The sequence below is a fragment of the Buteo buteo genome, chromosome 29 (genome assembly GCF_964188355.1).
Source record: "Buteo buteo chromosome 29, bButBut1.hap1.1, whole genome shotgun sequence".
Lineage (NCBI taxonomy): Eukaryota > Metazoa > Chordata > Aves > Accipitriformes > Accipitridae > Buteo > Buteo buteo.
The window spans coordinates 2,204,017-2,228,280 of NC_134199.1; the positions used below are offsets into that span (position 1 = coordinate 2,204,017).

Genomic DNA, 24,264 nt, shown 5'->3' on the forward strand with positions numbered 1-24,264 from the left:
GGAATAAACAAAACAAGACAAGCCACAGCATCCAATCTTGGGAAGCTTTGCCAGCGGATCTAATTTCCAGATCTTTTCCTCCCTGTATTTATAATCCTTGTAACAGAGTTCTGTCATCCTACTCAGCCCACAGACTGCCCCAGCTACAAAAGATGCCAGGCTGAAAAATCACCTCGACAGACTGCCTGCTGAGACCAGTTGCATTATACAAACAGGAAGCTTTTACTTGCCTGCTACCAATATGCTATAGATTTAATGGGAAGTAGCATAAGCGGGGATGCTTTGCAGGAAGAACACAGACACGGGACTCTTGCCAGGAAAAATGCATCTTGAGTAACACATGTGCTCTTAGTTTCCTCTTTTTTTCAGGAAGGTTTTACTACACTCTGGGTTACCCAGCAGCAATAAACCATTTTTTTTCTCCTTTCTCACTTATAGCAGAGTGTTGATTGGTAAACAGCAGATCTTCCTGTCTGAGGCTGTGCCAGCCTGTGCAGAACAGAACTGTTGTTATTGCACATTCACAGCTAGAGATAAACATGAATAAGAGCCACGAGTGAAGAGCCAGTGCCTGGCTCTTCAATACATTGCTTTATCAGGTTCACCTTGATTCAACTGTTTCTGACAACATCTCTCCCTCCTGAAGGGGCAAGATGGCACAAGTAGCAAGGACAAACATTAAAAAAAGAAGACAGAAGTGACAGTAGCGCAAAAAGTGCTCTTTTGTACTTGCTAACATTCACAAACTGGGCAGCTCAGAACTCCACCTGCACTTAAAACACTCAAAAGCACAACACAGAAATAAATGGGCCCACCAAAACCAACCTCCCAAAAAGAAGCAATGGAAAAACAAAGTAGCTTTCAACACATTTCTCAGGAAAAATCTGCATCGAGAGCCATGACTGGTGCAGGACATAAAGGTTACAGCGAACCAGGGAAGGAAAAAAATTTGCAAGTCATCTCTCATCTGCAAGATGACACCCTGCAGTGGCACAAGTACAATAAACCAGCCCAAGAAAACTGGATACTGGAAGTCAGAGGAGGGTTTCTAACCTTTCAAAGAGCAGATCTCTGGACCAGCTGCTCCAGAAGCACTGGGGAAAAAAGCACAGAGTTAGTTCCAACAATTCGTTCCTGGACAAATTCATGACCTGCACAAGATGACTGTCTTCAGCAGTAGGGAGCTGGACTTGATGACCCATGAAGTTCCTCCCAATCACTCAGCAAGCTGAATTTATAGTGGGCCATAGGTGCCCAAGCATAGCACAAACATGAGGTCATACCCAAAAGGACATCAGGGATTGTATCTTCAGATCATGCTAAGCTGACAGGTAAGCAGATGAAGAGCTGGCCACTGCAGAAGGGAGGGGAAGAGAGTTGCAGCAAGAAGTGGAGTCTCACAGCCAGTGAAAACCCACAGCACACACTTGGAAAGCAAAGTCTCAGAGACAGGAGGTGGAGAAGGTGTCCCCTGAGCACACTGTCCACAGACACTCCAGCCACAGCTTTAATTCTAACATGGATTAGACAGACAGTAAATATGCAATTCATCCAAGCCACATCCAGCTGTATCCCATGCTAGAGACAGCTCCCAGTCTCCACTGCACTGCCCCGTCCAGAGCCATAAGGGCTCTTTTCACAGGGGCAGCAGTACCTAGGTGCCTCCTTCTGCCATTTGTATGCAGTTTGGACTTTCCGGACACTATGTCCCAGTTTTCAACCAACTGGCCTAGATTTAAACCACCATGTCTCTGGCTGTGCCTCAGGCAAGCACAGAGGTAGGATACACCTGACAGACAACAGTGTCATTTGGCACTTCCATCAGAAACAACCAGGAGATAAAAGCCTAAGAAACACCAAGAACTGCACAAGAGGCTGCCGACTTCTCTGTAAGCACAGGGAACCAGGACACCACAGGGGAGGTGGGACAGGGAGAATGAAACCCAGGAGGCAAGAAGATAGTTCCTCTTCTAGCACAGCTCCATGCTATAACCTAATGGAGAAGCATCACATTACTGCTCACCCCTCTCCACCTCCAGATTACACACGTACTCTGTCCAGGGCTATCCTGAAAAACAAATTAATCCTTCTGCACACTGATGTCATAGCCATGCCATTATTTCTGTTAGGAGACAATATTGTAATTGAAATTATATGACTGGAATAATACCTGGTACAACTGAAGTGACAGAGATATAACAGTGCCTGACACCACTGTGATACTCCCCTTTCCTCACCAGAGTAGCTATACTGGCTTACCATCTCCGTCACAAGCAGCTTTAGCTACACCAATACAGCTGAAACTGTAGGATGTGTTCAATTACACAACGCTTTAAGCAATATTTGCCCATGAGAGCAGTTATTTGAACAAATATAATGATCACATGAGGAAAATGCTATACTCTTAAGATGAGAGGACTGAAACATAATGCAGATGCTTTGAGTAAGAAGCTGCCTTCGCTACAGCAAAGCCAGCCCTAACGGACCATCTAACACACCTCCCTGCATAGTGACAGAGCTGGTCTCTTAACCAAGACCAGCCGGCTGCATCCTAAACCCATGTTAACCCAAAGAGGCAGATGGAGAGGAGATCATGTTACAGGAGTCACTCTCAAATGCCTTGCAAGACATATCCAGCTGCCTCAGCCTCATGTGGTGATACAGAACCCCAGCCTGCCCTCCACCAGGCTCTGCTTGCTAAAGCACCTTGCATGGCAAGGTCAGGCAACAGGAACAAGGGCTTTGCACACCTGCAGCAGCATTCACAAGACACTCCGAGGCTGTATCAAAACTGATCCAAGAGCACAAATGTTACTTCATCCCTCCCACAGTTGAGAACTAGCCATGGTGCAGATCTCAGCCAACACCTGCCTGGTGACAGTCACCACTCAAAGAGCAGAGTGCTCATGGCCTGGCTTCATTGACCCCAAACTGTAGGAGATTCCTGCAGAGCTTCTGCTGAGGCTGGACACCAAAGTCACATGGAGACTCCAGCTAGCCCATATGCATCTAGGCAGACCAGATCGGCCAACACACAGCACGCCAGCATCCATTCCATTAACCCAAAGCCCTGGCCTGGATAAGGCCACATCAGCCTGGCTCATTTGAACACAAGGACAATGCCATCAGACACTCTCCTGCAGCAGACACTGCAAGCATATCCTGAAGGTACAAGCTCAGACTGGCTTCCCACCACCTCATCCTGCCTCTGCAGAGCAGGGTCTGAATCGCCAGGCTGAAAGCAGCCCAGCCACCTAAGGTACAACACAGTCATCTCTCTGTCCCAGTCCTGGGCTGGGAACTGGCACAGCATTGTGGTTATTGCAGGCAAAGCAATGCAGAGTTTCTTAGATTAATTTATTTCCCTGCCCTTGCTCTGCCTCACATACCTGGGGACAGTCATGCAGTTTCCACGGCTTAAGATTGCAAGGTCCTGGAAGACCCCACATTTTCTCTTCCGCCCCTACAGTTTCTTCTTCACCATAAGAAAACCAGGAGATGCCAGTATCCCCACCCATAAGAGTACATGGCCTTAACACAGACAGTAAGAGAGGGCAACACTCAAAGAAGGAATCAAAACAAGGAAGAAAGACAAGAACGAGAGGCGTGGGAAACAAGAAGTGGGGTAACCGTGCTTACAAACCAGAGGAGAAAAGGTCTTTCAGCCCCTCCCAGCCCATCACAGAACAAAGTGCAGTCAGAAAAGCCTCTCACCCAACACAGTTTCTGCTCTGCAGGTCCAATGCCCAGTTGGTGTGAACTCAGCCTGGTGTCCCTGGAATCGAACGGCTGCTGTTGGCACCAGCTGAGCAGCCCGGTTGGAGAAGCATGCTAGATGGTCTCTGCACAGAGCTGCTGGTAGCACACCAAGCCTGCTAGAAGGAGCGGCTGCTGCACCAAGCTGGCGAACAGAGAGGAAAGAAAGGCACATAAGGATAAATGGCTGGTGAGACTCTGGGCTGATCAGCATCGCACCAGCACATGCAACCAACCTCACATTTTAGGTCACTCAATCAGCATCCACTCGAACTACAGCTCTCAGAAGGCTCTGTGCTTCCTGCTGCATCTGGCTGGCAATGAGCTGGAGCTTGGTCCCGCCTGGAGACAGGAACCGGCCTGCTTTTGGGTCAACTCAGATTCTTCACTCGTGATTTCAGAACCTTTGGCGGTGACTTTATATTTCTGTTCCCACCACTGGCCTTAGTCTCTCTGATGGCAGCTGCTGCTTAGCATTCTGGTGAGAGCTGTCGTCGTACCAGGTAATGTAACACCTCACGAGCACAGCAGGATCTTAACAATAAGGATTCTGGACAGCTCTCGACAATTAGCAACAGGGCAGGATCTCCCAAGGGGTCTGGATGCGAACGTAGGGATGTCTGGAGGGGCACACTGCCTGAATGTTGAAATACAGAAACAGATGTTAATTACTTTGCATGACCAGGACATCGTTAGCAGTTACATCTACTGGAAATTCAAAAGTACAAATTCCTCTGATTATGTCAAACATGCCCATCCCACCCCAAGAAGGCATGATGTTTGAATACCTGCCTCGACAAACCTCCCTCCCCCAAGACATTTCCCCTTCCTCCTTCATAATCTCTGCTCTCAAAACAACCCGTTTAATGAAATTCATACTCTGTGAAAGTGCTGTCTCCTTTGGGATGGGCTTTTATCAGATGGAGGCAACAAGAACCCTTGTCCATAACTGTTTGGCTCACCAGCACACTCTCACTTTCTCTATTTTAGATCAGAGAGGGAGCAAAAAAGCAAATGAGAATTCAGCCAGAACAGTGTGATCACTGAGGCGCTTTGGGAGCACGGCAGAAGCATGCAAGAGCAACGACCCGGTTCTGCCCCCACCACCTTGTCCACTCTCCCCACAGCCACACCACCAGGTGCAGCAGGATGCCCCTGGGGTAGGTTACAGCGAATTCACAAAGAGCTTTTGTCTTCCAGCACTCTGCACCAACGAGATTTCGAGGCACTGGGGAAAAGATGACCTGTAGTGAACACCCAGACATGTGCTGCTAATCGAGTCAAACCAGCAAACGCAGAATGTTATAGAGTGGGCAAGAGACACCACGCGGGGACCAGTAAAAAGTAAATACGGGACTCATTGAGGTTCAAAAGGACCACCCTGATCCTTTTAGCCCAAGGGTCTGTACAGCACTGGCTACATAGGGAACTCCAGGCCCACAGCATCTCCAAGGCACTCAGACAGTTGAGCCGCTCCTGCTCACTGGAAAGGCTTAAGGCTTAGGAGAGCTAAAGAGAGAGAGAGACAAACACCAGAGGACGGAGTACCCCGCAAATGCCTACGTCAGTCTACGTGACACCACATCATTTTTCTTGCAGGAGATGTGCTTCCATACACATGGGCTAGAAAGAGAAACCGCTTAACAACCAGCAGCTTAAAATAAAACCTTTTGGCTGTGCTGAAATTCTAAGGACTGCCCGAGCTCTGCCTCCTGGCCTGAGTCTTGCAGGCAGGTGACTGACACGGACAAGCTGGCGAGCAAGACCTTGACCACATCAGTACTGCAGCCTCTCTGGAGAGCAGAGCTGCCACAGAGCGGGAGGACACAGCCCAGCACGCAAGGACCCTCGTGCTGTGTTCCCACTTCCACGGACCAGCACAAATACGGGGGAGTTAACTTGTTACCCGGCAAAGCTGTCCGAGAGTCAGCTTCTCTGCAAACCTCTTTGTTACAGGAGCAGAAGGACCTTCTGCTGCCAGAGGAACACAACAGAAGATGGGAAGCTGCCTGTGATATCCTCAGTAAACCAAAGTCATCTGGGCTGGTGCTGGGAACAAGATGCTGAAGGGAAAACTTCAGAGCTGCAGGAAGTGCCACGTTAGAAATGCAGCTGGGCAATATCACCAGAGGGGGACGACACCTTTTTGTAAGGTCTCAGTCTCTATTTCACCAAAGCAAATGTGTATTGATAACCCTGCAGCTTTGGTAAGGGCTGCTAATCCCAGGAGTGGGGCGAGACACCAGCTTGGCCTCCCTGACACAGTGCAATAGCCACCCTCCTCTAATGCTGACGCTGTTCAGGCCCACAGCACTTAGCGAGCGCCCTGGCTTGCTACAAAAGGGGCTGCATTGCAGGAACTGAAAAGCTATTTCTTTTTTTATGAACACACATTAGAGTTTACACCATTGGCAAAGTGCAGAGGCATGCATTTGTAGAGGAACAGAGAAATGGTGCCAATACTGTTTTTAATGTGCAAGCCTAAAGACTCAGCTTCAGTTTTTAGAAATCAAACTTGATCATCTCAAGCTGGCAAAAATAGCCCCGTGTTCCCTCAAGTTATTTTCTTTTCAACTAGGCAGGGTACAGCACAATAGGAAATATCAGCAGTAATGTACTCAACCTCCAGAAACCCAAAGGGCCAATTCTAGCAACCCACGGCAGCTTTCCAATCCTCCCTGATCTATTTGCTGGAGTTAGACTGAAAATCATGCTGCCCCCAAGCCATTCAGCAAACTCCACGTCCCGCTAATTACATCAATATAAATGTATTATCTCGGCTGTCAAACATTGGCTGCCTGAACAGGACTACGCTCTGCAATGTAAATGCAGGAAAACAATTGCTCTTTCTGCTGGTGACACATTTCTTTGGCTCTTATTTCCTTTCCAGGGCTCCCCCTTCCTTCTGCCCAGGCACCAGGGCAGCAGCATTTTTTTCCAGAGCAAGAGCAAGAGGAAACAGCACACAAAACCCCTCCTCATCTTTTAAGCAGCCAAATGAGCAAATTTTGGGAACATCACCAGCATTTCCTATCAGGCAACCTGAGAGCTGCCAAGGCATGGGGAAGGGAGCTGTGAAGGCAAGAGTTAAAAGTTTCTCCTGCGCAGGCAACAGCCCTTCTGCCTCCCTTGGCTTCCTCAGCTGCCATTGCTAAATACAAGGCAAGCATCAACACTCCAAATAGCAATGACAGTGCGACAGAAATTCAGTAGTAGCCTGCTCCTCCCTGCCCAGCTTGGTGACGGTGGCCTGGAAAGGGCTGCATACTCAGACAGGGTCCAACTGCAACCGCAAGGTTGAGGCAAATGCAGGCAGATCCAGGAGGCTTCTGGGGAGCAGGCAGACAGCACGTCTCGCTCTGAAGAGTGGGATTATGATGGAAAATGAGGAGGAAGCCACTGACTCACCTGTCCCACCCGCATAAGCAGCTTTCCCAAGGCTGCACTGTATATGACCTTTCTCAGAGCCCCAAGTTCCAGCAAATCGGCTGTGCACAAGTTTCTTCCCAGCACTGTGTGCTAGGAGACAGCCATCTCGGCAGGACACAGCGCTCTGATACGCACTTTCCAAATCAGCCTCCTCTCTCCCTGCCCCCAGGTCTGACTGCAGGCAGCCACAGCCCTTCGGTCCAGCCTCCCCCTGTTTTGTAAAGACCCTCACTTGAAGAAATGCCACAGGATCCTTCCCAGACCCCTCTGCTCACAGAAAAGGTCACAATGAACCCAGATATGAACAAAAACCTGGCTTCTGACGAAGTGGGAAGATGGGAGGAAAAAAAGCATTCCTCCCACTTGCATCTCACCTGAGAGCAGATGACATTCCCACCAGCAGAGATCAGCACAGCCATGTCCGCACACGCCGGCCTGGGGACTGGCTGGGTCTCTCTCTAGGTCTCACGTGCAACCGCTGCAAACTTGGCAAGCTCCCACAAAACCTCAGGGACAGATAAAAGCAGCGTATTTTCCACAAGATAAAGCCAATCGCGCTCAGCTGGCTGAGGCAACACCAGGGCCCAGGCCATTTCCTTCTGCAAAGCTAGTGGTATTCAGAGAAAAGATAAAGGGTGCCCTGTGGACAGCCCAGGAGAGCGGCGGGGTAATCAGTGCATCTCAAGAGGGCATCCAGGCCCCTCCACAGGGTCACCCAGCCCTTCCGCTACCATGAGACAGCTCCAAGTCTGGACAGGACGCCTGACCTTTTTTATGTGCAACTTTAGCAGTTTTGTTTTGTTTTTCAATACTTATTCCGATTCAAAAGACATTATGCCTGGCCTACGCCTTGGGTTCTCTTACGCAGCTAGTCATCAGGCTCAAGGAGGCTGCTTGCTCTCCTGCCAAAGTAATACGGCTTAGCCAACACAGCAAGTCACATCAAACCTTCAAAGGCCTCTCCAGCCCTCCAACCCCACCCGGGGAAGGGAGCAATGTTGGGTCTTGCCTTCTGCCTTCAACTGTTAAAGCCTTGGACACAAACAGAAGCTGATGCAACTTTAAACTAGTTAATATCACCACGTACATAAAATCATGGCAATTTGAATCATGCCTGTCTGACACATGTTGTGCTACCGCAGCTTGTTCCTCAGGCAGAGCTCAGTCCTGCTCTGGTTCACTCACGGGAACAAGCCAGTCTGTTCAGCAGCGGGTCTCAAGAAATGGCCACACAAAAGCCACCGGCAGACTTGCAGCATCACAGGAGGCCGATCTGCCATTGGGCCACCCTCCCACCGCAGGTCTGCTCCAGTCTAGGAGAGGTGGCAGCTCACACAGTGCACAGCCTTGAAGCACAAGTCCCTACAAGTCCCAGGTGACAATGTGCAAAGTATGGCAAGATCTCTGTGTTCAGATTGACAAGGGCTACAGTCTGGGACCTGCAGCCTATCTCCATCAGCCAGCAGCTGCAACCTGCACCACTCATCTCCACCTCGGCTCCCTCTAAACGCATCTCCTGGTCTCCGTTACCTCCTGACTGACCCACAGCAGCGCACCACTGTCCATGCACGAACACCCCAGGCCATGTACAGTAAGCGCTTCTCAGATAACCTTCTGTCCGACCATGAAAAACCACCCATCCGCATCCTGGGCCTGAAGGCCTACGGAACGCTGAGCACCAGCTGAGATTTCGATCTGAAAAAACGCTTGGACGAGACAATATGACATTTCAAACACAACGTGCACGTTATTTGATCTCCCCCAACAGCTCACCAGATGATCACCCCAAAACATTTGTTTCTTGATGCTTGGGAGGGAAGGGATGTAGCCCAGAAGCAGGCGCAGGGAGGGGAGAGGAGAGCTACTCAGAAAATGGAGAAGCTAGCCAGCATACAGAGCCTTTTCCATCCACTGTAACAGACTTCTGCATCCAGCATCTGGAGGCTGACTTGCTTACAACTGCAGCTGAGCTGACGTGCAGTAAAATCCAGGGGTCTCGATGAGGCACCGGGGCCCGAAGCAGCCTAGGATGCTTCAAAGACCCAAGCATAAGAGCCAGCCAAGCGATTCTAAAGGGCAAACTCACAAATGCTTCAGAAACTCTGCACAAAACCCAGCTTAGCCCCCAGCAGACGGGTTTCTAACCTGGAGGTTAGAGTGCAGACCTGAAGGACAGGCGTCCCTGGTTCTCTCGGGGGCTCTGCCGTGGTCCAGCCCCTGAGCCGGCACTCAGCAGTACCGTGCCCGTTCACTACCATAAGCGAGGCTTACCTGCCCCAGAGGAGAACCGGGAGGTTCGATCTCCCTGTACCGAGACCAGAGCGCACTGCAAGGGCTCGGCGCAGGCAGGTAAGGCGTTGCAGCACGGGCATTCACGAAGCCTCTCCCGTCTCCCCGCTCCTGCTGCACGACTCCCGAGTTCGTTAAAACCCCGTGGGGGCTGAGGTACGAGGAGGGCAGCCGCAGCCACAGGTCACCTCGCAAACCCCGGGTAAGGCACCCCAACAGCCGCAGACCCCCGAGGCGGGATTCCCGGCTTTGCCCCAACAGCGGGACCCCGACACCGGCCCCCCCCTCCCCGCCCCTCCAGGCCCGGTTCCCGTCGCCGCCCACCACCACCACCACCAGCCCCCCCCCCCCCCGCCCGCGGCCGGCCGGGCTCGGGCCCACCGGCAACAGGTAGTGGCGGGGCGGCCCGGGGGAGGCCGGGGCCCAGCCGAAGGCTCCGACCGGGAGAACGCGCGACCCGGCGGCGCTGGTACGAGCCGCGGCCCGCGGCGGGAGGCCCCGGGCGGCCCGTCTCCACCTCCCCCGCGCTCCCGGAGGCCCCCGCCGCCCCTTGCCGCCGCTTACCTGGGGATGGAGGCGGCCGCGCTGCTGCTCGCGTCCCCCACCCCGGCCCCGCACTTTCCCCCGGGCAGAGCAACTTCCACCCCCTCCCTCCCGCCCGCCCGCCGCGGAGCCCGGCCGCTCCGCCGGCGCCTTCCTCCCGCTCCGCCGCCGGCCCGGCCTGCCCCGGAGTCCCCGAGCCCGCCCTTACGCCGGCGCCGTGGCGTAGCGCCCCATCCCGGCCTCCGGGCGCTACGGCGCGGAAACAGCGCAGAGGCCGTCGTGAATAGCGCGGGGGGACTACAAACCCCGAGGGGCGCCGCGCGGAGGAAGCGGAAGGCGGCGGCCCGAGCGGAGCGCACCGGGAACGGTGGTTCGGGGCCGGGGCGCGGCCGGTGGGGTCCCCCGGCCGGTAAAGGGACCGGCGGGGAGCGGGAGGAGGCGAGGAGCGGCCGGTAGCGGCGGCCCCCTGCCTTGAGGGGAGGACTACAACTCCCAGGGTGCTTTGCGGCCGGCGGGAGCCCGCCGCCTCGGGGCGGGAGGTGAGGCCCGGCCCGGCGGGCCGCGGGTCTCCGGTCGCTCGGGGCCGTGGGTACGGACGGCGGGTTCTTGGTCGGTTCTGAGCTCTCAAGCGGAGGCGGCCTTTTCTTCCGAGGCTACGTGAGCGTGTCCCGACGCTGCGGGGCGAGCGGCCCTCATCCGCTTCCCCCCCGGGGCGGGCAGCGGTAGGAGATGGAGGATTAGGGCTCGGGCGTTCCCGGGGCAGAGATCAGAAGCCCGGGGCTGAGCAAAGCCAGGCTGCCCGGCCTTCCCAGCCGCCTCGGAAGAAGCCGCTGAACCCTGGCTAATTACAGCTCTTAACGACCTGGCGGCACATGAAGCCAACCTGGAACTGGTAGGGAGTTGCCCGGGCCCTCCGGGCGATGCGCAGCCATGCTTCAGCTTCGGCTGGCGAGGAGCCGCACCGGCGGGGAGATAGAGAAGCGTGGGTGCGCAGCGGCGGGAGCCTCCCGAAAGCTCTCGCCCGTGAACCGCAGCCTTTGGGTGCTGCGAAGCCAGCGCTTGAGGTGCTGCTGGGCTGCCAGGTAGGTACAGCTGGGGCCTGCTCGTCTATCCAGCTTCAAATCTACATCCCCTCACTTTTTGAGGTCACGGACGTCCCAACCCAGCCCCCTGACAGACCCACCTGTTCAAGAAGCAGCTTCAAACCCTCCCGCCCCGCTGAGGTGAGAAGCGGGAGCAGTTTGTGCAGCAGCACCTGCTGAGCTCGGGGTGCAGGGGTGCTCCCCTCCCAGAGTCGCAAGCGAAAATGGGAAGGGGGATCCCAGATGTGAATCGGCCAAGCTGGGCCGGCACGCACGGATGTGAAATAAATGGTCGTTGTTCCAGTAAAAGCGGCGTCGCTCATGCCACCGCACTTGAAGAGGGGATTCATGGTTGCTAAATGAAAAAGGACGGCTGCTTAATAGGGGAAATGTTATCTTTAGGCTGTTGGACCCTCTCCAAAGTAGACCTGAGGCTTTCTGTGCGGGCAGTTGAGGGGAGTTGTGATAGCAACACATTTGGGAGACCTGTCAGTCTTCCATAAAGATGATGCAGGGACCAAAAGCCAAGTGGATAGCTTTTGCTTCTGTTCATAACTGCTAGTTGTATCAATGCATTTATCTGTAGACAGATCTTTTCCAGAGGCTGCAGAAGCAGCTCTCCCTTTGTTCTTCAGGGGTGGAGCAGGGGAGAAACAGTCCCCTGCTGCCCTCACTCACAGGTGGGTTTCCTGGACTGGGGAAATCACAGGGCTCTGTGCTCCTCCAGTGCCCTGCCTGTGCCCAAGGAAAGCACAGGGCAGGTATCCCAGCACGTGGCCCTGCGTGGGCATGTGGGGCAGCACCCCAAAATGGCCAGTGGGGTTCCTCTGCCCATTGTAGGGGAAAAACCTATCAGAATCCCCTGGGGAAGGGGTGAAGTTGGGCTTAGAATGAAACCACTGGCTACACCACAGTGGCTATTTTGAGTAAGACCCATCACCATCTAAACTACTGAGTGTTACCTGTAACGGGAGCTTGGGCACTCAGCTCACAGTGACACATTTGGAAACCATTCAGTGCCTGCACATTGGCATCTGGTGCCACGTGAGGTACCTTAGGGTGTCCGTAATGTCCACACAGGTCTGGCACACGTCACACGAGACCTATTGGATGTCCTCATCCTTGGTATCTTCAACCTTACCGAGTAGCAGTTGGAGACAAGGAAGGATCCTCAAAGCAGCTAAAGTGTCTCTGCATGCTTACATGTGAGCAAGTGAATTAAGTCCCTTTTGTTATGCATATGATTATTAATTGAGACGTGAGAAGTATGACTGCAGAGTACTGAGTGAAGAAAGGAGTGGTGGTGACGCTGCATACTCAGTGTGGGTTTCAACATCGTATCTACATGTCATGAAAAAAACAACTGCTGACATCCAGCTCTTCTGGCGTGATGGGGGAGTTCCTGGCTGAAATAACGTTATCAGCTTGGTCCTCTGTATTTGGAGAAGAAACGTATAAGACTAACCTTGCCCAGTTACAAAGCGATTTCAAGTAGTGGATGAATGCTAGCGTGTTCTGTTAGGAAGTCATGTGAACTGGGATTCACATCACCTAATTTTAGATGTATTATAAACTGAGGCATGTAAATTGTACTGGCCATCACATCTTCATCTACGACCAATGGAGAAAGACAGAGGGTGCCAGTTATTCCAGAAAAGTTTCTATTTCTGTCGTTAATTATAAAGAGAATCAAACATTTGGCCGATGCAGCAGAGGCATCAATATTTCAGTGAACTGCATTCCTGGAAACGAATGCCTTAGTAGCACTGAAAGCCTTGCTGAAGGCAAGGCGAATGTCATCCACTGCTCTGCCCTGATCAAACTTCATCATCTTATCACAGAAAGCAATCGCATCTTTCAGGCACTGTAACTCCACGCTGACTGTTCCCCATCTTTTCCTCCTCCACCTGCCATACCTTCTAAAAGTCATTCCATCTTTTTACCTGCGGACTGAAGCGAAGCTGGCTGTCCTGTAGCTGCCCAGGTAATCCTGAGCCTTTTTTGACAATGATGCAAAACTTGCTTTCCCCAAGTCATGAAGGGTCCCCCCCCATCACCACAACTTTTCAAAGCTGATAGAGAGCAGCTCTGCGAGAGCATCAGCCAATTCTCCCAGCGCCCCAGGCTGCAGCCTGTCTGGCCCCATGGACTTGCACAGTCAAGATCCAACAAGCAAACACCGTACGAATCCTCACAGGTTCCACTGTATGTCAGCCTAGACACAGGCATTGATGAGATGGCTCCATATCTTCAGTGTCTCCTCCTCCAGTAAATGAACTTGCCTAGCACTGTGTGTGAGCTAGTACGCAAAGGGATACCCTGTGGGGTGGGAGAAACTGGGAGCTCACCCGGAGCAGACCAGGAGTTACAGAAATGTAATTCTTGGCTAAATATATATTTATCAGTGATAGACACACATATATATAATCAAAGTGATTTTTTTTTTAGCTAGTAGGGATCTCAAAAGAAATTTATGTAGAAGATGTACTCCTGTGTGTACATGTATGTGTATGCTGTATGCCTGTGTAATACAGAGGACATTTAAGGGAACAATATTCTACAAACCCAGAAGAGTTTTGATTTCATTGTCAAGATAATGCATCACCCACATTTAGCGCAAGTCAGAAATAAGACTCAAAGAATTTGAGAGGTGTAACAGAGGCCCAGAGTCCCGAAGAGACTACTGTATTTGTAGAGAGACACATTCATTGCACAGGTCCAGCACGCTGTCAGCAGTGTGGTGTCTTACAGCGGGTGGGTAGTGCTCCTGCTCAGCGAGTGCCACGTGCTGTCTTCGTCAGTGGGACAGGCAAGGCGATGGTGATGAATGCTCCTGCTGTAACTGTGCCGGGACATGTTCCATGTCCTGTATTGTCTTTTTTGGTGGGGTTGTGACACTCAAACCCCTCCCTGTTTGAGGGAGAGGTATCCATTCCCTCTACTCAGGAAGGGTTATACCAAAATGCCCAGGCGATCCTGGGGCTCTACAAGCTGACCCACACCGGTCCTTGAGACTTGGGACCGAGTCTGTGGCCTCAAACAGCCAGCTGAGCCCCACATTGTAGGGATGTGGGGGATCAGGGGTGGCTCTAGGGGTGCTGGAGCTGTGGGGATGTCCCTGGGCCTCTGGGACTGCTATGAATTCCCTATAGTCCTGGGGGGCGAGAGGGGGCTCTCACTAGAGGAGGAGAGGTGTCAGGGATTCCTTGGGGGAATCTGGGAGCCATCCCCATGGGTGTGGGGTGTCCTCAGGAGATGTCAGAGTCCCCACTTCCTCACAAGCATTGCAGAAGCGTGCAGGGGGACCTTGGAGATGTGGGGCACCCCAACCAGTCTCTCATTAGTGGGGTGGGGGTGTCAGGGGACCCTAGGGAGGTGCGGCATCCCCAGCAGTCACTCACCAGTGGGGCGGTGGACTCGGTGTTATCCCTGGGGCATGGCGTGTGTAGGTGGGGTCCAGGGGAAGCCTCCTCGTCTGTGGCACCATCGGGGTCGGCCAGGCTGAGCAGCAGCAAGTTGGTGCAGGCAAAGGTTCGCTTCAGGGTGCAGCAGTTTGGGGGAGGACAGCTCCTGGGGAACTCCACACTGGCGGGACTGACACACCGTGGGGCAGAGGTAGTGACAGGGACCCCCATGGCCATGGGAAGGAAGCACAGGTCTCAGCCCCCCTGCAGCCCCCACAACTCCTCTATTAACCCCACTGCCCCCCTATTGCCACTGATAACTCTCAATAGCCCCCATCAACTCTCCAGTCTCTCCCCTCCCCAGTGCCCCTGAACAGCCCCCAGCTGACTCTCCAGCTCCCCGAGAGACCCTCGAGCTTCCCCAATGCCCCCCTCCAGAGCCTCCCAGTGATGACCCGCAGGATCCTGCTGCTCCCTTACAGCCCACAACTGCCCCTCCACTTTATTCCCCACTTGCTGTCCCACCCTGAGCTGCCTATTACCCGAGGAAAGAGACGGCTGCAGGCTTGGTGAGGCCCTGGGGAGCACCCAGTTCCAGCAGGGGCCTGGGGGCTGCGGGCTGAGCAGGGGTGCCTGACTTGGGGTCCGTGGCCTCCATGAGCTCTGTCGACTGCAGGAGAGTCTTCACCCCTGCATTGCCCATGGCTCTGTTGGTGCAAGTCCCTACCAGAGGGGTTACAAGGGGTCTGGCTGCCCCCGGGCACAGCAGGGGGGCTCCTGCCTGTCACCTTGACCTCACAAGCACTGGCTATACTGGTCACACATACTGGTCATGAGGGGCTTCTGTCCCAGCCCCTCCCCTTACATTCCTCAGGTTACCCTTTGGATTGCTGGTTTAACCTTTTCTATACCCAAAGTAGCCACCAAAACACTTAGAATTGTAGAATATCTCAAGTTGGAAGGGATCCATAAGGATCGTCAACTCCAACTCCCTGCTCATCAAGAGGCCAGTCTTCCCCAGCACAAAGCGCCTCAGGTACATGGGGCCTGTGAGGGCAGGAAGACTCCAACTCGGAAAGGGCTGAAGACAGAGAAGGAAGTGCTAAAGGGTAAAGAATAAAGAGATTTTGGCAGCAGTGCCACTTGGGCTACCCTCTCTTGGCAGAGAAGTGGGATGACATAGGTGGAAGCTTAATTTTCACTGGAAGTCTCTGTCAGAACTGGTTGGTAGAAAAGGGCTCGCTAGACTGGAAGAGGACAGCCGTTGTGTGTGTGTGCAGGAGCTCACCGAGACACCTTTCCTCTGAGCAGACTACTCCACAATCCCCTGGGACCTATAGCATCTCTCCTGTTACTATAAGGCCCACGTTGTCCTGCTGCCAGATCTTGTCAGGTCAGACAAGGAAGTTGAGGAAGGGGGGGGCGTCGGAGATCACCAGGGCTTAGCAATCAAGCTCACCAAACGCAAAAGAAACTCCCATGTGAGGAGCAAGTGGAATAATGTGGACTAAGGAAAAAGTAAATGACAGAAAAGCTGAGGCGATGCAGAATAAAGACTCTTTTATAGAAGAGAGAAAGCAGTTGCTGTTCTCGCCTTGTTTGCTGAAGGAGGAAATCAGCTTTAACCATCAGTGGTGCTCATGGGGTTCTTCTTTCAGGGGTGGCATAATTTCTCCCGTCTCTAAAATTCTGTCCCCCTGATGGAATGAGAGAGCATGGTTAGCATTTCCTCCTACACCCAGTCTCTCCCTTCACATAGCACAGTCCTTCATTTAAGCTGTAACTGTCTCCACTTCCAGACAAAAAAAAAATAAATCTTACTACAACTTACTCAGAACACTCTCACTCACTCAACATTTCCCAGGACACTGAAATAACAGCCAAATTATCTGAAATCTGTACTTGCTTTACCCCTTCTTTTCAGCTACAGAACAGCAGCCAAACATTTTGAGACTATCTTGTTTTAAAAATGTATATTGGACTTACAGTACTGCATAACCACCTTCAGCACAGCACAGTATAACCACCTTAGCACAGCACAGCTCTAAGTGAGTCTCAAACCCACGGCCTGTAGCCTGTGAAGAGCTACATAATCCCCCAAAAATCAATCTGATGCCCAACTGCTGCTTGTTACAGCTTCAGGCACTGTCTTGGCCTACTGAGCTGACCTAACTCAAGTGAGTAGTTAGGCTGAAGTCAGAGGCCGACAGCATGACCTTCAGTACGTTGCTATGTGGTTGTTATGGATGGAACTTTTTATAATTTTATTTTAGATAAAGCACAATTAGGCAGGTGTTACGCAAAAAATGTGCAACTGTCAGAAACAGCAGAGCTAAACTGCTATGAGAATACTTGCCCACCGACTCGCTACACCAATCAACGAGTAACGGCTCAGAGCAGCCTGAAAACAGTAAAGACAAAACAATCGGACACTCTCCACTTCATAAAACTCGTCCCAAGCTGAGGTGGCATGAGTCTATCTCTCTGGGGACACCTGAGCGTGGGGGACCTTCAGGGACCAAGCTTGTGCGGCCAGAACTGACGCGCTTAGCGCCAAACTCCTCCCGACTCCTGCCAATCGCTGCTCCTGTCAGCAAGGAGAAGCAGAACCACTCCTCTCTGTCATTCCATGCACCGATAATCACGCTTTCAGAGAAGCTTTAAACACCCAAACCCCTTCAGAAAGATGCTGTTACTGTGCTGTAACTAACGCTTGCACTCCCATAAGGGAATGTTCGTGTTTTCCGCCCAGGATGGGCAGTGCTGTCAGCCAGGTTCTCGAAAGTCTGCCGCTACAGAGGGAGGTACCACTGAAAGAGGGACTGTCTGCTCTGAGGACAAGATGAAAACTGCTCAAAACCACTGTAACTGTGCTGCTCCAGGGCAGCCTGCCCACAGTATCAAGTTCATCCTTCTAGAAATTCTCCCTGCACGGCTACTGCACAAACCTGCACTTCTCTCCAAGTCACCCTTTTTCTGCCTGTTTTACAAAGCTGGAAGATAAAACAAGTATTAATAGACTTACTGGGAATATCCGTGGATTTGACATAACAATTCCATGTGGCGTTTTCTGAAAGTGGGGGGAAAAAGAGGCAGAAGGGGTAAAGAAAAAGGAGCGTTACCCAGAGGAAGTACACAGGATTTCCAAAATGGGGAAAACGACCCTTCTAAAACACAAGCTCTACTGAGTACAAGGCTCATTAGGCCGGGTTTGTTCCACTACTTAAAAAGACACCCGAGGCTAATAAAATTACACTTCCCAAGCAAGACAAGACTGTAGAAGTGGAAGGTCTGTCCTGTCGGCAGCGTGTTGGCCATTCCCCTTCCCCACACCAGCAGCTGCAGTCTGGTTATCCCCAGGGCCACTGTTCCTCCAGGAAACCAACAATTAAGACACAGCTTTGTGGCTCGCAGGAGGCAGCACGGTCAAAGCTGGTCACCACCATAAGAGATCGCAAAAAAATACATATTTCTGCCACCCAAGCAAGGAAAAAGAAGGGGTGAAGAGACCGCGGGAAGTCACCTCAGCCTGCAGCAGACGCTTAAGCCCTTCGTACAACCCCTTACGTGACTGCTTGTTGCACCACCACCCCCCCACCCCCGAGAGAGCTTCTCCCAGGGTTCAACCTAGATTTCCCTCCCTCTCCCTCAACTCCCTTCCTCACGTTCCCTTCAGAGGCCGCACGGAGGGGCGGCACGCACCATGACGTGGTACTTCAGGTAGTAAAGGATGATCCAGGCGGGGACCAGCACCCGCGTCAGGATGAAGCCGCTGGTCTGGTAGGCCTTGAACACCTGCGGGGGGGGGACAGGGACTCGCGTCAGGCCCGGGGCCGCCCGGGCCGGGTCCGTGTGTCCGTCTCCCACCCCCCCACCCCCCCCGCTCACCTGGTGCCTCCAGAACCCCCCGGGCTGCAGGAACCGCTCCCAGAAGGCGGCCACCGGCCCCAACCGCCGCGGCGGCAGGACGGGCTCCCGCTCGCTCAGCTCCTGGTCCCGCAGCCAGCGGCGCCGCAGGGCGCGGAGCTGCTGCAGCCGCAGCTTCTCGTCCTCGCTGTAGCCGCTCATGGCGCCGCCGACCCCGGTCGCGGTCGCGGTCCCGGTGTGTCCTTCGCCACGGCGCGCGGCGGTGACGTCCTCAGGGCGCGCCGCGGTGACGTCCTCAGGGGCGCGCCGCGCCGCGTCACCAGGGGGCGTGGCGGCCGGCACGGAGGGGGCAGGCCGAGCCCGGTGGGTGAGGGGGCCCCGCCTAGCGCCCCCTATGGGCCTGGATAGCTCAGCCGGGAGAGCATCAGACTTTTAATCTGAGGGTCCAGGGTTCGAGCCCCTGTTCAGGCGGGAGGGTTCCTCTTTCTTGGCGGCTCCTCCTCCGCGGCCCCGCCCCGGGGGCGGCGATCAGGCGAGGCCGGGGATGCGCGGCCTCACCCGGCCATGGCCGAGAGGGAGCTGGGGACCCGCTTCCAGCGCCGCTTCCTGGCGGCCCGGCAGCTCCCTTCCTTCCCCTGGCCGGTACGGTGGGGAGCGAGCGCGTGGCGGCGTCCGGGGGGGCGGCGAAGCCTCAGCTTCATTTATTTCCTCTGTTTTAGGAGCTTGAACAAAACCTGCGGGCCTCGCCGGATTCCTCCCTGCTCGTGGACATTCTGCACAAGGTGAGGCCCGGGCTGCCGCCTGGTGTGACCAAAGCCAAATCAATCCCTGGGGTTTGCTCGTAATGACCAAGACAAGTGACTTTGCGTCACTGGTTTTCTTTGGGCCCAGCAGAACAGATGTCTTTCCCTTCCTGTTACTTAGCTGTTCTGTATTAGCATCAAAATTAAGACCCGTGTCCCTGAGCAGAGGCGTCTCATGCCGTGAGCAGGTCAGCCCGGCTGGTCCCCGGTCCCGGTGCGCCGAGGGTGACGGAGGAGAGGTGATCCGGCCACCCTGAGAACGCGTCAGCCCGTACGACAATTAAACTTTGCGTGTGGACGGGAAATGGCAAATAACACGGCAAACCAAAAAAGAGAGAAGAGAAATGCAACACAGAGCTAACCGGACTCTCTTTCCGCTTGGTTTTGCTGTTTATTTTCTGAAAAGCGAAAAACACGTTTGCTGCCGCAGATCTGTGAACTAAGGAACTGATCAGAAATCACCAAATTTCATTTTGTGGCTCAGCATCGTCACTTCTTTTAGCTACAGACTTGAATCACAATGCATTTCATGACACAAAGAACCAATCAATGGCTCCCCTGTCTTTCTCTGGCCCCTTACTGCCTTTCATAAAATCTTCACTTGATAACTGGTTTGAGTTGCTGTTCATGTTTTGTTGTTTTAGACCATTCTCCACCCTCTGTCTGTAAAATATCCCCCCTCCACCAAGTACAGAAGATGCTTTCTAACTGAACTCATCAAAAAGGTAGTGCTTACTTTTCATGTTGGTTGCAATTTTTTTTTTTCCTTGAAAATATGCCAGTTTTACACTATGGGCCAAGCTGAATTATTTGTATTAACAAAAAATAGCATTCAGTACAAAATATTGTGGCCAACTATGTATTAAAATGGGACTTGATGTGTGTACATTTTCTGCTTCATGACAAACAATTCGATACCCAAAACTGCCCTGTTCTTTTTCACACAGCATGAATCCACAGCAGCTGAACCTCTAGATGAACTGTATGATACGCTGGCAGATATTTTAAATGAAGAAGAATCTACTCGCTGTTACAAAAACTACTTACTGGTAAGAACTTACGCTGCATTGTTATAAATCACTTTTAATCATCTGATCTAACCAATAATTGGCTTTAAAAGTAACCCCTCAGAAACCCAAAGTGCTTCCTGCCTTTTTCCAGGCACTAACGTTGATTGTAAAGTATAAAACATGTTGTCTGCGCTGATCCATCTCTCTCTTCTTGTGTGTGTCCTCCAGCCCACGGGAGAACCTGTTACCCTTTCCGAGAGCGTGGCAATTATCTCTGGAGGAACCACAGGGCTCGTCACATGGGACGCTGCTCTTCATCTCGCTGAATGGGCAATAGAGAACTCCGCTGTTTTCAGTAACAGGTAATGAGAGCAGCACAGATGGGGAGATGGGGAAAGAGAGTTTCATTCATACGGCGAGCTACACGACTGTAATTTAGTAATATACAGCATTTACCCCCAAAATAACTGCAATGACTACACCCGTTTGCTACTGGCTAACTGTTGCTCTCATCTGTTCTGCAACAGTCAAACTTTAATCCAGGAGAGGACCTCGTAGTTCTTTTAAGACAGGTTTTACAATCAAAACCATTATACCATGCAGTCTGACCTGTTCTGTGAAGTAGGCTGTTAAATTTCAGCTACTGCACCGTCTAACCAGTAACTTTAATTGGTGCATTTCACTCCATGATGGGATTCGTCTCATCTAACTTTAGATGATCGATGTTCAGGTGTGCATATCCGATCTCATCATCTCGACTGGAAGCAGTCAAGAGGAACAAGCACTTTTGAGGAAAGATTCAGCTAAGTTAATTTTAAGTATCGTCCTCACAAGGAAAGGAACTGCACTGCTGAAGTGCCTGTTTCTCTCCACTATGAGAAGAATTGGACAACCAGTTTAGATGGAGACAACCATGCTGCAGAAGTCTAAAACCAGGTGGAAATGCTTGGTACCATGCACAAAAGCAGTATTTCAAATAATTAATTCTTATGCTTATGATTGCATCTTCAGCATTTACCAACTCTCCCAGTTATTTGAGACAAAGATTAGACTGTAGGTGGTTTACTCAAAAATTATTGAAATAATCTGCAGTTGATTTTATCTTTAGATATACTTAGAATGTTTTGATTTCCTAACTCAGTTTAGAGTCCTAACAAGTACTTCTTTTACTCCATTACCGTTCAGGACAGTCTTGGAATTAGGAAGTGGGATCGGCTTCACTGGAATTGCAATCTGTAAAACCTGCAAACCCAAGACATATATATTTAGTGACTACCACCATTGTGTTCTCAAACAGCTGACAGAAAACATCTGTTTGAATGGCTTTGTCTTGGAGCCTGGAACTACCCAGCACATCCAAACAGAGTCCCAAGGCCAGGAGGCAGAAGCAATGAACTACCAAAACCCAAAACTAATTGTTGCAGAACTTGACTGGGGCTCAGTTACAGAAAAACAACTGTTGGATCTTCAACCTGATGTCATCATTGCAGCAGGTACTTTACAGTCCTGATTATCCCTCACTGTGTGCTATCACGCAGGAAGCAGCAGGTTAGAGAGATAAATGCAAAGGTATTTGTATGCACTCAACCCTACTCCAGTTACCGTATCTGCAAGTGTATGACAGATCCTTTCCCAGTTCATTTCACCATTCTGTCTTTTTCAGATACTCAGCAGTTTATGTTCAGACTGAAAAGTAAATTTATTTATTTTTTAAATACAGAAAAGAAATTCCAGAAACAGAAGATGATGAATCTGCCACTTTTAAGAGCCTCATAACTGACAGTCTTGGTGTTCTCTTGAGGGATAACACATACTTTAAAAGAAAGTAACTTTTGGGGGACTTGCCTATGTATAAATCAGGAGGCAGTTTATAAAAATCTAGTAATGGAAAATCTAGCAATAGTAGAATTTCTTAGCTGTAGCTACAGGATCTTACTCCCTGATTTGGGGCTTTGCAAAGCAAAAATTACCTAAGAATTCAGGTGAAAAAATGACAAAATATACTGCCTTTGTCATCAGAATATCACATGATGCATTAAATACGTGAATTCTGTAAAATGAAGTCACCGTATGTATGTTACCTAATGACAACCATACTGTTCAGAGAATGCACAAACCAGCCCAAGCTGAACTCAAGAAGACAAGGCAACTCAAAACTGAAGGAGATTTATATGTATCTACTATTTGCTTATAAGGGGACAATCCCTTATTTACATTGCATCAAGAGTAACTGCCATGTCTGTCGCTGGTATGCATACATCCTTCGACATTTCTGTGTAATAACCAACCACCTCTTGAATATCAGCCCTGAACACAAGACTGACATTTCAGAATTACAGTGCTAATTAGTAAGGCTGACAATTTGTACCCCTTAGTGATCAGTTTTACCTTTCATCGCTGTTTCTGCTCTCAAGAAAATTATTCAAGATGAAAACTCCTGCAGTTCAAATCAAGTCTTTTGCAATCAGCCTCTAAAATACAGATTTTTAATAATGCAGTTTCATTCTGCTAAGGACAGTCATAACAGAGAGTACCAATGCTCAACATTTTTGCTGTCTCCCTTAAGATGGGCTTAAATACAATATCCAACAATCCATTTACAAAAAGTAGCATTGATTTTTAGTGATTTTGGACTGATACTAGAGATGAGGGCAACCTGACATAGCATGTAAAATAGAGGCATTTTCTAAGATCTCTTCTTGGGAATTTTTAACCCCTGAATACAATAACATTCTCCTGCAAGATGAATATTTTGTGGTTTTGGTTTGTAGTTTTCATTCTGCTTTTTGCTCAATTCTCAATAAATATTGAATGTTTTCCTTTTTGTGCAGATGTGGTATATGATCCAGAGATCATTTTAGTCCTTATTGGTATGCTACAAAAACTCTCCACTTCCAGAGCAGACAGAAAACCTCCTGAGGTCTACATTGCTTTCACCATTCGTAATCCAGACACGTATCACCTGTTCCAAGCTGAACTTGGTAGGTGCCTTTTTTGTGAAGTGTATCAATAGCTTTGGCCTCTTTCCCCATTACTTAATCTGCAGTAGAGATGAACAGGAGCATTTTTTGGTGATGGGTATTGTCCAATACTGAGATTCTTATCCTAGAGCTGGATTTAAGAGCAGTTTGCCTGAAAGCAGTAACTTTTCCACAGGTATTTGATCAGGAGATTGGAACTTAAGCTTTTTGCTACATCCTGTCTATCACAACTTACATCTGTTAGCGCCAACTTGAGACGAATTGCAACTGTGGTGGCAATAGGAAACTAAAAAAGGGTTAAGCTTAAAGAATGAAAACCATCTGTGCTGTGCTGTCACAGCAATAACCTTCAAGATGCAGCCTAAACCCTTTATCTTAACTGTTCTTTGAGGTTTAAAAAAGAACAACTAAAGATTAAATAAAATATGGAGGGATTTTTTATTTTTCTTCATATACTCTTCAAAAGCCTGTCTTTTGCAGGCTGCTAGCTGTACAGCTGGTCTACAGCAATTGGTTAATTCACAAAATTATGCTGAGTGCACAGCAGAAGTGTTACTGTTAATTTTTAAAAGTACATACTCATAAGCACTTGCCTGTAGCTTGCTTTAACAGCATGCTAACGATTTCTTCTTTACAGAACGTGATGTGCAACTTTTGCTCTTCATTTTATTAAGCAGAAAAATGATTCCCCGTGTTTCTCTTTACAGAAAAAGCTGGAATCAGATGGCAGATTACTCCAGCCCACAGCAACACTGGTTTTCTCTGTGATGTGCAGCCAAACGTAGCTATTCTACAGCTATTTATATAGACTTGGCAAATATGACAGAATTTTCAGACCAATGGGAGCTATCTTGTCCTTGCAACAAGATTATCTTGAATTCTAGAAATGTACATGAGAGGCACTGAGGATACAACTATATGCACAGACTGTTGTTAAAGAGAGTTACGCTTGTTCCTGTAATTGTTAGCATGTACGCAAGCAAGCTGCTGCCCCTGAAAAGTGTGAACCTCAAGCAACGGAAAAGAAAGGCCCCCCTCATACTGCGCTTTGAGTCTGTAGAAGACAACAGAATTGAACTATATTTTTTTTTCAGCTGTGT

General features: G+C 50.7%; 4 protein-coding genes and 1 non-coding gene across 16 annotated transcripts in view; 2 read left to right on the forward strand and 3 right to left on the reverse strand.

Moving 5' to 3' along the window:
- Positions 1–10,312, reverse strand: part of CAPN15 (calpain 15) — a 61,395-nt gene extending 51,083 nt beyond the window's left edge. For 8 of the 12 annotated variants that reach the window (XM_075059452.1, XM_075059456.1, XM_075059448.1 and 5 more), the window contains exons 1-4: positions 10,039–10,118; positions 3,993–4,393; positions 3,715–3,901; positions 1,054–1,094 (exon numbers count right to left, since the gene is read on the reverse strand). The gene's annotated coding sequence lies outside the window, so the exon portion shown is untranslated. Of the gene's footprint in view, positions 1–1,053; positions 1,095–3,714; positions 3,902–3,992; positions 4,394–10,038; positions 10,119–10,225 lie in introns of those variants that run through there. The other 4 variants (XM_075059453.1, XM_075059445.1, XM_075059442.1 and 1 more) reach the window with 3 other exon arrangements.
- Positions 10,313–13,747: 3,435 nt separating this feature from the next.
- TSKS (testis specific serine kinase substrate) lies at positions 13,748–15,817 on the reverse strand. Its single transcript, XM_075059462.1, has 3 exons — positions 15,046–15,817; positions 14,501–14,693; positions 13,748–14,253 (listed from the first exon to the last, which is right to left on the reverse strand). The coding sequence occupies exons 1-3, from the start codon at positions 15,204–15,206 to the stop codon at positions 14,038–14,040; spliced, it is 570 nt and encodes a 189-aa protein (XP_074915563.1). The 5' UTR covers positions 15,207–15,817; the 3' UTR covers positions 13,748–14,037.
- A 231-nt stretch (positions 15,818–16,048) lies between these two features.
- Positions 16,049–18,664, reverse strand: NDUFB6 (NADH:ubiquinone oxidoreductase subunit B6). Its single transcript, XM_075059463.1, has 4 exons — positions 18,392–18,664; positions 18,206–18,298; positions 17,529–17,573; positions 16,049–16,200 (listed from the first exon to the last, which is right to left on the reverse strand). Exons 1-4 carry the CDS (start codon positions 18,569–18,571, stop codon positions 16,132–16,134), a joined length of 387 nt encoding a protein of 128 aa, XP_074915564.1. The 5' UTR covers positions 18,572–18,664; the 3' UTR covers positions 16,049–16,131.
- A 104-nt stretch (positions 18,665–18,768) lies between these two features.
- On the forward strand, positions 18,769–18,841 carry TRNAK-UUU (transfer RNA lysine (anticodon UUU)). Its single transcript has one exon. It is a non-coding gene; the product is annotated as a tRNA-Lys (tRNA).
- Positions 18,813–24,114, forward strand: EEF2KMT (eukaryotic elongation factor 2 lysine methyltransferase). The gene is made up of 8 exons (XM_075059461.1): positions 18,813–19,012; positions 19,090–19,152; positions 19,818–19,898; positions 20,121–20,222; positions 20,412–20,545; positions 21,369–21,676; positions 23,015–23,164; positions 23,872–24,114. Exons 1-8 carry the CDS (start codon positions 18,935–18,937, stop codon positions 23,970–23,972), a joined length of 1,017 nt encoding a protein of 338 aa, XP_074915562.1. The 5' UTR covers positions 18,813–18,934; the 3' UTR covers positions 23,973–24,114.
- Positions 24,115–24,264: the final 150 nt, after the last annotated feature.